Source organism: Zootoca vivipara, chromosome 6, assembly GCF_963506605.1.
Source record: "Zootoca vivipara chromosome 6, rZooViv1.1, whole genome shotgun sequence".
Classification (NCBI taxonomy): domain Eukaryota; kingdom Metazoa; phylum Chordata; class Lepidosauria; order Squamata; family Lacertidae; genus Zootoca; species Zootoca vivipara.
In genome coordinates, this window is record NC_083281.1 from 74,111,273 (window position 1) to 74,126,459 (window position 15,187).

General features: G+C 51.9%; 1 protein-coding gene across 1 annotated transcript; it reads right to left on the bottom strand.

Annotated features, from left to right (window-relative positions):
* Positions 1 to 3,729: 3,729 nt before the first annotated feature.
* KLHL21 (kelch like family member 21) lies at positions 3,730 to 14,544 on the bottom strand. The gene is made up of 4 exons (XM_035118804.2): positions 11,987 to 14,544; positions 9,465 to 9,870; positions 6,658 to 6,730; positions 3,730 to 6,160 (listed from the first exon to the last, which is right to left on the bottom strand). The coding sequence occupies exons 1-4, from the start codon at positions 13,014 to 13,016 to the stop codon at positions 5,867 to 5,869; spliced, it is 1,803 nt and encodes a 600-aa protein (XP_034974695.2). The 5' UTR covers positions 13,017 to 14,544; the 3' UTR covers positions 3,730 to 5,866.
* Between the last annotated feature and the right edge of the window lie 643 nt (positions 14,545 to 15,187).

Here is a 15,187-nt window from a genome sequence, read left to right on the forward strand (position 1 = left end):
AAGCTGCCCTAGCCCACAGCAAAGCTGTCAGTCCCACTAGCACCATCACATGCCTTCCTTCCTGCTGTCAACCGTCCCATCAAATCAAGAGACCGCAGTCGCTGGTACCGAGTTTCCAACGTATTAGAAAAAAGCAGCCAGGGCAAGAGCAAACCAACAGATTATGCCAAGCCCACAAATGGCACTGTTTTCCATATTCAGTGAATAAAAATCTTGGGTCTATTGTAGAAGGAATTTTAATTTTACTGCTGTAAGATTGTGCCTTGCAAAAAAAATGGGGGGGGGGAGCCCCCATTTCTAATGAATAATAATTGCACTTTAGCCTTGGTTGTTATTAGTGTGCAAGCTTTCGGGTGCCACATAGCTCTTCAACAACAGGGCAGGTGAAGTCCCACAAAGCAAAGTTGAGGTGAAGGAGAAAAACAAGCAATAGCTCGAAACTTAAAAATGAGGCTAAGCATTGCAGCTTTGAGAATGGCAAACTGTGGAGGCTGTAAATTATCGAGCAAGGAGGTCCTTGCTGAGCCAGGGATTCCCTCCCGCAATGTGTGAAGCAGGGACTCCCCCTCCCCCTCCCCATATAAGGCTGTGTCTGAAGCTTGGTGGGATGAGGTCCTCCCCTGGGAGCCCCCTTCTATTCATTTAACAAAGTGTATTATATACCGTTTGACTATTTTTTAAAAAACACATCTGGTTTGTGACATTTAAGTGAGGGGTGGGGCGTTGTTTCCTTGGCAACCCACCTACCTGGTCTCTGGGCGTTGCTCCTCCTTATTTTTGATGTTCCGTCAGAATGTTGAGGCACCTGTTTCTCTCTCTGCCGCCTGGCTCAAACACCTATCTCTTCAGGTCCATCTTTTCGTTTCTCTCATGAATCAGGTTATTCTCCATAAAGCCCCGTTTGCAAAGGGAGACCATCTCCTCCTCCTTTTAAATACAGTACTGTAGAAAACTCGTACATCCCAAGTTGAGGGTTCAGGGGTGTGTGTAGCACAGTATTACAAGATCTGCTTTTAATGCTGAGGGTGGGGCTGAGAATCTCCCCCATCAGAAAACCAGCTGCTGCCAGTCTGTGTGGGCAATACTGAGCTAGATGGGAACAATGGTCTGACTTGGTAGAAGGCTGCTTCCTGTATATACAGTATCCTGTAATAATAATTCCACCCAAGCAACAGATGAGGAGGTGGCATGGACCTGAAGGAATGGAGGTTACTTGTGTAAGGAATGCCTCTGAATACCCGGTGCAGAGGACCACAAACTGCTACATTCACACCCTCTGTAACAAAACCTTAATTGCAATTCCCTCGAGTTGATTGCACCACCCTTCTCAACTGGATACAAGCAGCAGGGCTCACATCATCCTTCAGAAAACTTGCTCTCCCCGGGGAGGCTCACCTGATGTCATCATTGCAGTACAAGTAAAAGCATTCCGTTTTAACCAGTCCTTTGGCCTATGGCCTTTGTGAGGGGGTGCAATGTTTTGATACTTTTGTTGTTGTTGTTGTTGTTAAGGTATGCTTTTGTTCTTTGTTTCAAAGAACATAGAGCCACCACTGAAAAGGCCCATTCTCATGTTGCCACTCTCTGGATCTCCTGTGCACATGAAGAAGGGCCTTGGATTACGATTGCAAGGTCCAGATTGGATCATATGTATAGTCTCTTGTCTTTTTAGTGCAGCTGTGGAAGTTTTCCAGGTGGGGCTGGGAAAGACCTGTGACCCTGCCCCCCCATCAGAAGCCCTGCCAGTCAGTGTGTAGGCCAGGCATCCCCAAACTGCGGCCCTCCAGATGTTTTGGCCTACAACTCCCATGATCCCTAGCTAACAGGACCAGTGGTCGGGGAAGATGGGAATTGTAGTCCAAAACATCAGGCGGGCCGAAGTTTGGGGATGCCTGGTGTAGGCAATACTGTGGGATGCAAAGGACTAACTTTTTGTTCTACCGGAGTCTGATCCTTGTTCTGTATTAAGACTAACACACCTAAGAACACCAACCTATTCCATTACAAGCCCATCTTTTGCCCGTCTGTTTTTATGTTCTTCTTGGGAAAGAGGCAATCAGCTGGCCTTTACGGCTGGTCAGCTGGGTGGGGGCCAGCTCAGATTCTTGAGCAGTGGCATGCGGACACTCTCAAGACTTTGCCATCTGGAGCTTCCTCTGGCGGAAGGTGGGGTGTAAAATGTCTGAAACAAGTCAATAAAGATTTCCTGCTTTGATCAAGGTCTAGTAGGAAGCCACTTCCGATTTCCACATAAGGAAAACAACCCCCCTTCAGAAGCTGTGACGAACTCCCTGATTTAATGCTATGGCTTTTTTGGTATGTAAACACACCTGCGTGCTTCAGTGGTTGTGACCCAGAATTGGGAATCACTGATCTCTGTGGATAGAGCAATAAAAGCTTTTTATGGAGCTTGTCCACTTGCAAAGCCTGTTATGGGCTGCTCCAGCAAGACACTATGTCCCCCCCCTCACCCCGCCAAGTGTCACAGTTGCTGCTGCTGCTAATATGGACACCCTTGTTTTTGAACAAAGGAGTTGGGCTGTTCTTGCTTGCTTTGGTATGGTGCATAGACTCATGGTCTATATCGCAGGCTAGGGAACCTTGGTGCCAGTGCTTCTGCCCGGCTGAAACATGTCCTTGAACTGATGTTGCATCACCCATACTTGCTTGGATGGATGCAGAAGTGAGTGTGAAAACATTTGTCTTTTCCATAGCTGGAATATAGCCTCCTTGTACTCAGGGCCGGCGTGTCCATATAGGTGGACTAGGCAGCTGCCTAGGGCGCCAGAATGCAGGGGGCGCTGGGCAGCCTGTCCCCCGCCGTTGTACTAAGGTTAAGAAGTGCACCTGCAGCTTGCGGACCTTGGAAGGTTGCCCACGAGCCAGAATTCACCCCTAGGTCTGAAAATGTCTCCCCACCACTACCTTAGCAAGAGCCACACTCTTTTATTGGGCTGGCCAGTTATGCCCCATCGTCATTTTGGCTTGTACTAAATGCTAATCCTACTCAAGAAGTAAATGGACACAACTCATTTCAGCAGACCTACTCAGTTGGATACCATGCATTAACCTCCCGTGCATATCCTAACTTCAGCTGCAGATGTAGGATCACAAGAGGCGAAAAAGCAATTGCGACTGTCAAAACTCCTGCAATGGCATGTGAAGTGTAGAGGTGAATATCCAGCTCATGCTTATTTTGACCAATGTGACGCAGGAACTGTTTGTCTGTAGTGGTTCAGAGTCAGGCTGCCTTTTCATTCAACGTCGATTTCAGGTTGTTGCTCAGGCCACTGTTACTATGAAAAAAATCACTGGAACAGCAATGCTGCCTGGGGTTGATGGGAGTGGTAATCTAAACAGCTGGAGGCACCTGGCTGGGATAGCTCAGCCAGCAAGAGCATGAGGCTCTTAATCTCAAGGCCGCGGGTTCGAGTCCAATGCTGGGCAAAAGATTCCTGCATTGCAGGGAGTTTAACTAGATGACACTTTGTGGCACCTTTCAGCTCTGTAATTCTATAACTCAGGCATCCCCAACCTTCGGCCCTCCAGATGTTTTGAGACTACAATTCCCATCATCCCTGACCACTGGCCCTGCTAACTAGGGATCATGGGAGTTGTAGGCCAAAAACATATGGAGGGCCGAGTTTGAGGAAGCCTGAACTGGTATTATTTCCAATTTTATGGCTAAGAAGTGTGTAATCCAGCAAAACAGCACCCTATATGAACAAGTCTCCTTAACACACACCTTTACTTAACATTCAGCTTTCAAGTTTAAAAGAAAACAATAAAAAATATAAGAAATATCTTTGCTTCCGAGAGCATTATCATACAGTACTCAAGGTTAAACACAAGTATCTACAATAAAGTTAAAAATAAATAGGATGAAGGCAAATTCATCTGGTTCTAGAGATGGCACAGAGATCTTGGCTGTGAGTATGGCAAGGTATCATGAAATCTATTAATAGAGTTTAAAACAGCCCGGCACAAAATACTTAAACCTTACTCATCAAGTGAGACCAAAACAAGATGTCGTAAGCGGAAGCAGCAGCAGCAGCAGCAGCAGCAGGTCTGTAAACAGCTGGCAGACTTGAAAAGGAGCCTCTTTTGCAAGTGTGTCTTTTTCCGGCTTAGAGGAAGGAGGGTGTATATTTTGGGGGGGGATTTCAGTGTTTATTTGTGGAAAGCAGGGTGTTGCAAAAGAACCCCTGACCAAGTCTGAAGGAAGAGAAAACAACAGCTGACCTTAGTTGGAAAAGGGGAGGGAAAGGTTAAGAAATGAGAAACTGAAACAGCATCACAGAATCTGGAACATCTCACACACACACACACACACACACACCCCACAAGCAATGATGCCCCCACTTCCCCCAGGCAGCTCTGATGGAGGACCTCACCCGCCGTTCCTGCGGCAGATTCCCCCCCCCAGGGGTGGGGTACCAACCGAATCCTATAAATTAGCAGCCGTTCTACCTGCACAATCCAGAAACAGCCATGCTTTGCCATGCATAGGGCAACCATACAGCAGCAGAGGCAGCCACTGTGGGCAAAGCCCTCTAAGAAAACCTCTTGTTTCCATCTTTGCTAGTGCTGTGCCTTGACAGCAACAGAGTCTCCTTCCAAATTGCACTGTGATAAGGCACCGACCGTGAAGAGCAGGTCCTACTGGAGAGCAGCCCCCCCATGGTCACTAAACTGGTGATGCTCCCCTGCCCAAAGCTGGCCACTCAGACTAAGGATACTAAGATTGAGTAGAAAAGAGCTCTTCTGTCTTGGGTCCCCCAGATTCGGAAGGACTACAACTCCCATCGTCCACAGCTAGCTTAGTCCAGGGGTCAAGGATGATGGGTGTTGCTGTTCACCTACATCCGGGGAACCAAGGTTGAAGAACTCTGTGCTGATAGAAACAATGATTCTGGAGGGACCTCCTGCAACAGGAACCAATGGATGATATTCCAGCAGCGACATGCAACTGAAGAAATGGGCATCATTCAGGTTGCGGGAGGAAGGGGGGGGAGGAAGAGCAGCCCCACGCCCAAGCTCTGGTTTTGCCAGCCAAATAGGACTTTTTCCCTAGTAGGACTTGGTGGCAGACCCAATGCACCAGCTAGTGACAGCAAAGATGTCCGGCTTGTTCTTCGGCACACAGGAAGAACCTTGCTGGATGCAGCAAAGGGTCCGTCTAAAACCCAACACCCCCATTTCCGACAGTGGTTAGCCAGAAGCTTCTGGCAAGCACAAAAGCTCTCTTGAGTTGCTGCTCCCTTGCAAACTAGCATTTAGTGGCACTCTAGTCTCCCATGTGTGGAAGTTTCACTGAGCTAACCTGAATAAAAACGGCTGCTGGGTGTCTCCTGCAAAAACGCTACAAGGGGGGTGGGTGGGTCACATCTTGTGGCAAGGAGTACCATAAATAAATTCAGTGTGGTGTGTCTCTCCTGAACCTACTGTCTTTCGATTTCATGGGGAGACCTCAAATTCTAGTCTTGAGCGAGGGGAAGGAAAGCCTTTGCTCTACTACCTGTGTTCTCCTCTCCATGCATAATGACTTTACGTGAATTGTGCTCATGCCTTCATTTGGCTATTTTTAAGCAAAACAGCACCAGATCATGTTAGCCTAAGGGAAAGTTTTCTGATCAGCGATTTTCAAACTCCTTGGGAACTGCCAGGAAGAAACAGGAGGAGAACTAGGCACCTCCCTTTTCAGGGACAGCACTGTTGATCTCAAAGAGCCCGCTCCTTGCCCTCCTCGCCACCCACACAGTACTCGCAGCCGAGGACACCCGTCTCCAAATCCTCTCCCAGCTTGCCTCCCCAAGAAGTGGCACCACAGATTTCCTCCAGGCCCCAGAGACAAGCTGTCCGACTGTTAGCGCAACTCGTTCAGGTTCAGGTTGTGGAGGTTCTGGCGCTGGCGGTTCAGGCTGATGGCGTTGTCCAAGGGCCGCTCCTCGCTCTCTTCCAGCGTCTCGGGCATGAACTGGCGGAAAATGCTGACACTGCTGTGCCAGAAAATCGGCTCGGGCAGCTGGCCAGCCAAGCTCCATTTGCAGGTCTCCGGATCGTAGGACTCCAGCATCGCCGAGAGTTCAAAGGTGTTGTCGTAGCCGCCGGAGACGTAGAGCTTCCCTCCAAGGACAGCCAAGCTCCCTCCAACGTGCACCTGGAAGAAAAGAAGAGCAGTGTACAAACCAAGCAATCTCTTATCTACTTTGCATTTTGGAAGGTTGGTCGCCTGCTTGCTATGCTCCCAGAAGCCTTTTAAGGTATCGTAAACCAAATTGTGCAGCGTCGTTCCCGAGATCAAGGAGCCGGTTTTTTGTCTGTGTTCGGATGCAATTGGATGCCCTTTCAAACTGAAATGGTGGGCTGGACTTTTAAAAAGGCTTTTCTATTCTAATAGCGACACCTTGAACTGGCAGCAAATGGGCACAGGCGTAACATGCGGACAGGGTCTCTCTCCTGACAGCAACCATGCTGCACAGATCTGCACTAACTGCAGCTCCCAGATCAAGTGCAAGGGATTCCCCACAAAAAGCACATTGCAGTAATCCAACCCTCTCTCGCTAACTTTTCTCCACTGCCATCTTTGGTCTGGACTCTTCAATCTCCTCCCCCTTCAATTCCAATTGCTGCTCTTTAAAGATCTGAGACCCTCACCTGGAGCATTGGAGGGATTTTGTCCCATTCGTTCTTTGCTGGGTTGTAGACGTCGACTTCAGCAGAGTCGTCCCTGCAGAAGGAAATCAAGTAGAGGTGACCAAGAAGAAGATCCAAACACCCCCTAGCCTTGTGGTTCGGATGGGAGGGAAGGCACGGTCCCCGAGCCTCTACTTTATTCCTTAACGGGGCATGGGGACCCAATCCACTCAGACCTCATAGCGCCTGGCACACACATGCAAAGTCTCAATATTTCCAGGGCCTTTTGTGAGCAGCTTAGAAAATAAAGATTCTGGTTAGTAGGGTTGGTGGAAAGGAAGGTGAGGAGGAGGAGGTCTTTGTGCAAACACACCAAACCTGCAAAAAGTGTTCCTTTCTCTGTTCTCTGCTTGCCCCCTCCCTTCCAGAGATTTGCAATCTGCTCTTTTCATAGACTCTCTAAAAGCAGCCTGTAGACCTCCAGATGTTTAAGACTATCAAGACTTTGAAAAGCTGGTATCACTGGATCAAGTCGATCAGTTATGTGGAATTAATGAAGCTCAATATTTTTAACAGGAACATGAATAAATGTGGAATTAATGGCTACTGTTTTGAATGCTATTGTACAATATCACCTTCCTTAGTGGAGCATAAATAATGCTTTTTATAGGGCGGGGCGTACAGGGGATGAGTTTATGGAGCCAAGGCATTGGTGGCCTGAACCACTGAGCTAGACTTTGGAAGGGGAGGAGCTGCCTGCAGTTTCCACCCATCTTTTTTTGGAGGAGGAGGAGAAGGAGATAAAAGGAGAAACCCTAGAAGCTTCCCGAGCTGTGCTCCAGCCGTTGCGTAATGCCCATCTCCTTGCTCTGTTCATCAAACAGGGAGCCTGACAGCAACAGGTGAGGGGTGTCGATGGCAAAAGAAATGCGCTTTTCTGACCCTTAGAATGGCAGGCTGCAAGCCTGTCAAGGCTGCCACAAAACTCCCAGCCGAAATGAAAGGGAAAGGCTCAGAACCTTCTCCTGGGCTGCTTCCTCCTCCCATCCCAGCAAATGCCAAATGCCAATTGCATTCGTTAACTTCATTGGGCAACTGTGTTTACAATGAAATGTGGCACTTAGCAGAAAGGTTTGGGAAGGTGGGTGCAGAGTGAGTGTGAGGGGGGGGGGGTGGTCACTGTCCTGTCGGCTTTGGGAGCTGCAAAATGGTTCTGGAGCCTCTGCAGGAATCTGAACTATTTCTCAAGCCAAGCTCTGGAGGGTTGCAGAATGCACAATTGCTGCTGGGGAGCAGAGGAGCCAAGCTCTTCAGCAAGCAACTGTTAAATCTCAGTGGAGCTGGCAGCAGGAATTCCAAGCTTCCCGTTCCTTGCCTGCACCAGCAGATCGAAGATTCATTTAAGGCATCAGGATCAGGGGGCAATTTCTGCTTTCAAAAAATGATTTTCTTAACGTCTGGGGAAACGGGGTGCATATCCTGCCCCCAAATTAGGCAGACGCTAGCACTGCAGGAGAGAAAAGAGCCCTGCAGGTTATAGGAAGCCGAACAGGGGTGCGAGAGCGAGTTTCACCATCCTGGCACCCCCTGAGGGTTTTGTACTACGCCCTGATTGAGCTGAGAATCAGGAAAGTCCCTATTTGGACCCCAGAGCCATAAAGTCACTGGGTCCCCATGCAACAGCTCCCTGACCCAACCGCAATACAAAGAGAGTAATGTTGGCTTAGGGCAGCTGAAAGGGCGGCAAGCAAATCTATCTTTCAGATGCTTCAAGCATACAATTTATTAAAACAGGATGAAGCAGTTCATTCATTGGGAAGAGCATGCTGTACCCCCCCCCAAAAAGATTATATGGCTTCTAGATGAAGAATGAGACTAAAGGTCACAAGGAAGCTCCCCACAGCCCCTGTTCACACAAAAGGAAATGAATGAGCCTCCACACCAGAGGAAGCCTCTTGGTGACTGTAGGGGCCACAGTTGCAGCAGTCCCTGGCCCTGCCTGGGCAAGTGAATGGGTGACTGATGGCTGTGAGTGGGCTGTGGCAGCTACATGGAGACATATACTGGAGGCTGTGAGTGGGCTGTGGCAGTCACATGGAGGCTCCTCAACCAATGGGAGTTTCCTGGCACAGTGAAGATAGTCACCCCATGGACAGGCCTTAAGCTGGTTCTGGAACCCATTTCTGAAGTCTACAGAGCGTGAGCTGCAACCGGAACAGAGCAGGTGCCCAAATCCCAACAAGAAAAGGGGCAGCTGACCCCTTCTCCTTCCTCCCCCCTCCTCGCCACTCCCTCGGCCAACTTGAAAGATAACAAGCTTACCCGAACTATTTTCAGACCTCACTCGATCACGAGCTCAGCCCGTTACTGGCTGAAGGGCTTGAGTGCCTTTCAGATAGCAGGAACCTGACCTACGACAGCCCCTCTCGATGGAAGGGCACCAGGGAGCCGCCTCTGGGAAGCAACAGGCACTTGGCAGCTCCCTTCCCTAAGCTTTGCCAACTTAATCTGCAGAAAGAGCTTTGGAGGTATGAAGCAATGCTCCTTCTAGGGGGATGGGGGGGGGCAAGAGTTCCTTCCCATCCCCTGCACAGTCTGAGATGTTGCATAACTGCACCAGCACCCCACAACCCTTCAAAAACTCCAGGCATATCAAACACATTCACAAAGAAGCTTGTAAAAACTCCTACGCAGAAACACCCCCCTGTTTGTGGACTAGCGGGGCTATTGTGTGGGTGGGACGAGTGGCTTTTTTACAATTCTAGGTCGCACGCTCCCACCCTTACCCCATCTCGAGAGGAGATGGCAGTGGCTAAGGCAGCCCTTACCTGACAAAATACATCAGCCCGCTGAGAGTGACGGTCTTGGGTGCGAACGACCAGGGGGGCAGCTGCCCGCAGTTCACCAGGGACCACAGGTCTGACTCGGGGCCGTAGCACTGCATGACCATGGACTCCTTGCCGGATAAGGAGCCGGTGGCGTAGAGCTTTCCACGGCAGGCAGTGGTGGAGCAATTGTCCATGGGGTAGAGCATGGGCTGCAGGGGCTCCCAGGAGTCCAGCGTGTGGTCGTAGCGCTCGGTGCTGTCGGAGGCTACCACGTAAAGCAGCCCATCCAGGACCACGGAGCTGTGGTACTCGCGGGCCTTCAGCATGGGAGACACCTCCGTCCACTCGTTCACGCTGGAATTGTAGCGCCAGACGCAGTCGTAGAGCCTCGAGCCGTCGGAACCTCCTAGGGGCAGAGCACCGCGTCCCATTAGCACGGAATCATAGACCCCCCCAGAATGCAGGACTCACACACAAGACTGTGGCTCAGGACACATGGTTCACCCTAACGGTTCCCTTACATAAGGCAACAGCTCCATCTAATTGAGCTCCTTCGTACTGCCTTAAACCGTGCCTTCTTACAAACAGCAGCAAATTTCCTAAGATTTGGGGCAGAGTATTTCCCCTGGAGAATGCAGAACATGACTTTGATCCGTGAAGGCCCTCTGCTACACACCAACGAATGCATTTCTTAATTGGGTGAGAACTGCCCGTGTCCCATGTTTGCTTGCATGCCCAAATGCCCCTCGCTGAGATGCCTCAACATCCCTTCAAGCAAGACCAGGCTCAGATCAAACCCAGAAACAAAAAAGGGGTGCGCTGATTTCCTTAGGGGAAATGGGGTACACGGCCACTATCATCTGTGGCAAAGATGCTCTCAGTCTCTAACAGGAACCAACCTGTAGCTTGGGGAGAGCCGATGGCCCTCCTGTGGCACAATGGGTCAGTGCGTCTGGCCGTTAACCAGAAGGTTGGTGGTTCGAGACCACCCAGGGATGGCTGTGGGCAGGATTTGGACCAGATGACCGTCATGATCCCTTCCAACTCTACAATTCTATTCTATGATGGAGATGTGTTTGGCCAGGTGTTTGTAGACTACAGCACCCATCAATCCCTCACCTTTAGCTGTTTTGGTTGGGGTAGATAGGAATAGCTGGGGTGGGAGTATAGGCTACCCACCTGTGCTGTACACAGACTTCAGCAGCATCCTTAGTCTGAAGTCTACAGGGCTTAACTACCGGTATGGTCGCAGAACCTCAGCCTGGCTGATGGGGCAGACTTCATGGCTTCTCCCCACCAAGAGGAAGATGTGCTCCTCTGCACATCACAGTGATTAGCTGTGGGCATGGGACTGGGGCCGTCAGCTACCCTTAGAAAAGCTCCTTTCTTGGCCCTGCACATGTGTGTTTGCAGGGTTGTGATGGTGAGGCTTTGCCAAGGGAGAAAACGTCTGTCCCAACGGCAGCCACTGGGTGGGAATGAGAGAAAATCCTCCTAATGTCTTTTGACAGCTGTATGGAGAACTCCCACAGGGAAGATTCCCAGGAGGGCGGCTGGTGCTGGGGCAGAGCACAGAGGCATCTCAGCTCAGGTGTCTCCCTCGCTGCCTCCTAGCACCCGCTCTATAAATAACTTGCAAAGCAATGAACAGGAAGGGGGCGTGGAGACTCACACAGAGCCCCTTGTTCAGCCTCCTCTCTCTGGCTTCCCAGGAGGAAGGTCAAAACAAACTGGAAGCTCCCCACAAGCTCAAAGGCAGATGCTGCTGGTGACACATATCATCATCTCTGAGCATCAGCCACACACGCTGGAGCTAAAGAAGAGCCCTGCAGCTGGATCAGGCCCACTGAGCCCAGCACAGTGACCAGCCAGATGCTTATAGGAAGCCGCAAGCTTCCCAAGAGTGATATGTCTGCAGCCTAACACAGTACAACACATTCAGCCGTTGGGCATTATTGACAAGAGGGAAAGGAGAGAGTGGATGGGGCCTCTTACCCTGGAGAAGAGCTGCCTGTAGGGTTTGGGCAGGAAGGTAGCTAGGTCTTTAGGGCACAAACCCATGGCACAAATTGGCAGGTGCTGACATGCATGGGTCCCCTTAAGATAAAAAGAACTGAACAATACAGCTGTATCTGATCAATGGCCTATCTAGTTGCACTTCCTGTTTTCACAGAGGCCGACCAGATGCCCCAAGGGGAACCCACAAGCAGGACCCAAGCGAAAACTGCCACTCTCCCAACTTGTTATTGGCCAGCGACTGGAATTCAGAAGAATTGCTGCCTCCATCCCTGAAGGCAGAGCCTAGCCAGGGTTGCTAGTAGCCATGGATACCCTTGTTTCCCCATGAACCTGTCCAACTCTCTTTTTAAAGCAGTTCAAGTTGGTGGCCATCACCGCCTCCTGCGGGAGTCCCGTGGTTTAGGTGCTCTTCGCGCGCCTTTTAGAGGGCACCCCTGTGGCAAAACCCTTCAAGCAGGGCTAGGGGCCCTCCAGCAACTGGCAGCCCTCCCGTCCCGGCTCACCGGTGACATAGATGTCGTTTCCGAGGGCGGCGGCGCTGTAGCCTCCTCCGAGGTGCTCGGGAAACTCGGCCAGGTAGCGCCAGTGTCCCGTGCGGGGGTTGAAGCAGTCGACGGTGACGAGCTCGTCGCAGTCGCGGTCGCAGCCGCCGAGGAGGACGAGGATCTCGGCCAGGCCGGTGGAAGGGCGCGGGCGGAGGCGGGCGCAGGGCGCGCGGTCGTGGCGGTCCAGGCGGCCGGCCTGGAAGAGGCGCGCCTCGGCCACCAGGCGCAGGCAGGCATCGGAGCGCGCCACCAACGGCTCGCCCTCGACGTGGGCCAGGAGGGCGAAGCGGCGCACGAAGGGCAGCCGGACGTGCGCCAGGAGCTGGGGCAGGAGCGGAGCGCGGACTGCCGGCTCGGCGCGCACCCAGCGCAGCGCCAGCGCGAAGGCCGCCTCCTCCTTGGGCACGCGGAGCGCGTCGTCGCGCAGGTATGAGAGCAGCCGCGGCAGCGGGAGGCGCTCCAGCTGCGCGGCCAGCTCGCCCTCGCTCTCGGCGGCGTGGCGCAGGACGCAGCGGCGGGCGGCAGCGGCCAGCGGGGCGCACGCGAAGGCCTCGCCGAACTCCTGCATCTCCAGGGCGGCGGCCGGCTCCAGGCGCGCCGCCAGCCAGGCCCCGCACGCCGCCTTGACGGCCGGGAACTGGAGCAGGTCGGCGGCGCGCAGCAGGCGCTCGGCCAGCTCCGGCCCGCCGGGAGACGCCACCCGGCCCGTGTAGGCGAAGTCGAGCAGCAAGGCCAGGCACTCTGGTTCCACGCCGTGCAACCGCACCCGCGCCGCGCGCGCCTCCCGCAGCCCGCCGGCGAACATGGCGCGGAAGTAGCCCGAGGCCGCCGCCAGCACCGCCCGGTGCGCCCCGAACTCCCCGCCGCCCGCCAGCAGCGTCACGTCCAGCAGCGCCCGCTCCGCCCGTAGCGCGCACAGGCCCCGGAGCAGCGCCGACGCGTGCGCCGCCTCCTCCGCCGTCGCCTCTTCGCCCGTCGTCGGCTCCATTCTCGCCCGCCGCTGAGTCTGACTGCTGCCCGACGCCTCCGCGCACCCCTCGGCCGGCTCCTCCCTCGCCTGGGCTGGCGCCGGTCCCGCGCGCGCTCCGCCTCCTCCGAAGGGCGACGACGGCGCGCCTGGCTGGCTGGCTGCAGGGGCGCCGCTTTCAGTCGCCAAGCAGCTTCAGAGAACACCAGGCTCCTCGCTGCCGCCCTCCTGCCTCCAAGGGGGGCCGGGGGGGGCGACGGCGGCGGCTCTCGCTTCAGCATCGGGAAAAGGGCAAGCCTGGGCACTGGAGAGGAAGCGTCCGCTAACACCAAGCGAAAGGCCACAGACGCTCGGCTGGACGTAAAAGGCAAATTGCTTGGAGCCTTCCCATGACAGTGGCGGGGCCTTTCAGCCTCCTTCTGAACCTTCACTAACTCTTTGCCAACAAACTCTGAAAGGCTCGTGGGTGCGCAGCAGGAAGAAGGCCCAGGGGAAAGGCTACCGGGATGCGCCTGGCGACAGCACTTCTTGGGACATGATCATAGCTACCCGCTGCGTGGCTACTAGTCACGATGGCTCTAATACTATAAGGCTGTAATGTCTCTGAATGCTGCTTGCTGGAAACTGCAGGAGGAGAGAGTGACTTTGTGCTGGGGTTTCCAAGAAGGTGGCATCTTGGTGGCCCCTGCCAGAACAGAATCCTGGACTAGATGGGCCACTGGCCTCATCCAGCTGGCTTCTTTAATATTATGTTCACAGTCTGCACAACTCACTCCCTAGTGAACGTGCATAAGGTCAGGCTCCGTGGTAACAGCTACAATTCCCGCGTGGCATTTAATTCTGTTGAATTTATTTTACTGTATTTTATTTTATATATTGTAGATTTTTAATACATTTAGTTTTTGTATGCTCCTTTGAGATTTTTTTGAGTACAAAGTTGCTTATAAACGTTCTAAACAAACAAGCCACTGAGTGAGCAGGGGTTGGGCCAGTCTTGTTTTGGGAGTAACTCCCTTTGAACTCAGTGAGGCCGACTCCCAAATAAATGTGAGGCAAAGCTTCGGGGACTTTCCTAGGAAAGGGCCCGTTTCACCACAGTTTCACATTCTGATGCATGCAGATTGTGATGCAATAAAGAAGTAGTCACTAACACCCCTGTTCTAAATATAGTGGGTGACGCCAAGTAAGTCATACCTAGAGAGTGACTTAGCTGGATATCCCCCGTCATGGGAAATTAGTGGATCTGGCTCCTAAGCTTAGGACTTCACAGCTCCATAGTCTGGTGGTGCAATAACTCAAGTGCATCTCATTCTAGGTGCACTCAGACGGGCCCTCTCCAAAAAGCAACAATTTAAGCAGTCAAGTACTTCTTTATAGTGCCAAAAGAAATGGGGTTAAACAACTCCTGTTCACATGCATGCATCCATTATTATTTGACGGACTAGGACACTCGCATACTTACAGAAGCTGTGAAACCCCTCTCCTCAGAACTAAAAACAAATACAAATTATTAATGGGTTTTCCCAATACCCCCAACCCACTGCAACAACACTGCTTTATTAAGATAGGTACCTTCCCCCCCCCAGCACCAAATATGGGGTTACAATCTAAAATTCACCCCAGCAAGTATAAAGAGATTGCAATGGGATAAATGGCAAAACATGACTTATTTCAGTTACACAAACTTGGTGACCTCTTGGTCCTAAGCAGGGCACGCCTTTGCCATGGAGCTTCCGAAGATGCCTGGTTCGAGTTGGGGCTGAAGTCGTAGCTTAAGCGTTTTCTCTCACAAAGGCCTTCTCTGTTGCAAGGACACTGCTTCTCTCAGATCTGCAACTGCTGATCAGCACATAACCGTGTCAGCTGCTTATATAAAGCACACCAGGCCAGATCCCGTGGCTGTAAACATCCCAGAAAAGCTTTGCAGCAGAGACGTTTGCTTTCCTCAGCTGGGCAGTTACCATTTGCTGTGCTGTTAGTACTACCAGTATTTCCCTCCCTGCCCCCCACACCCAAAGAAATATTTGGTTTTTTAATAATTTTATTTATAGTTTTCATTTATATACATTTCAATAGTTTAACCATAGTTGTAACATTTCAAAGCTCGACTTCCTCTTCTTTCTGCGGTTCCTTAAATTTATTTTTATTTTATTTATTTTTATTATTTCCAGCATATTCTAAATTAACTTATT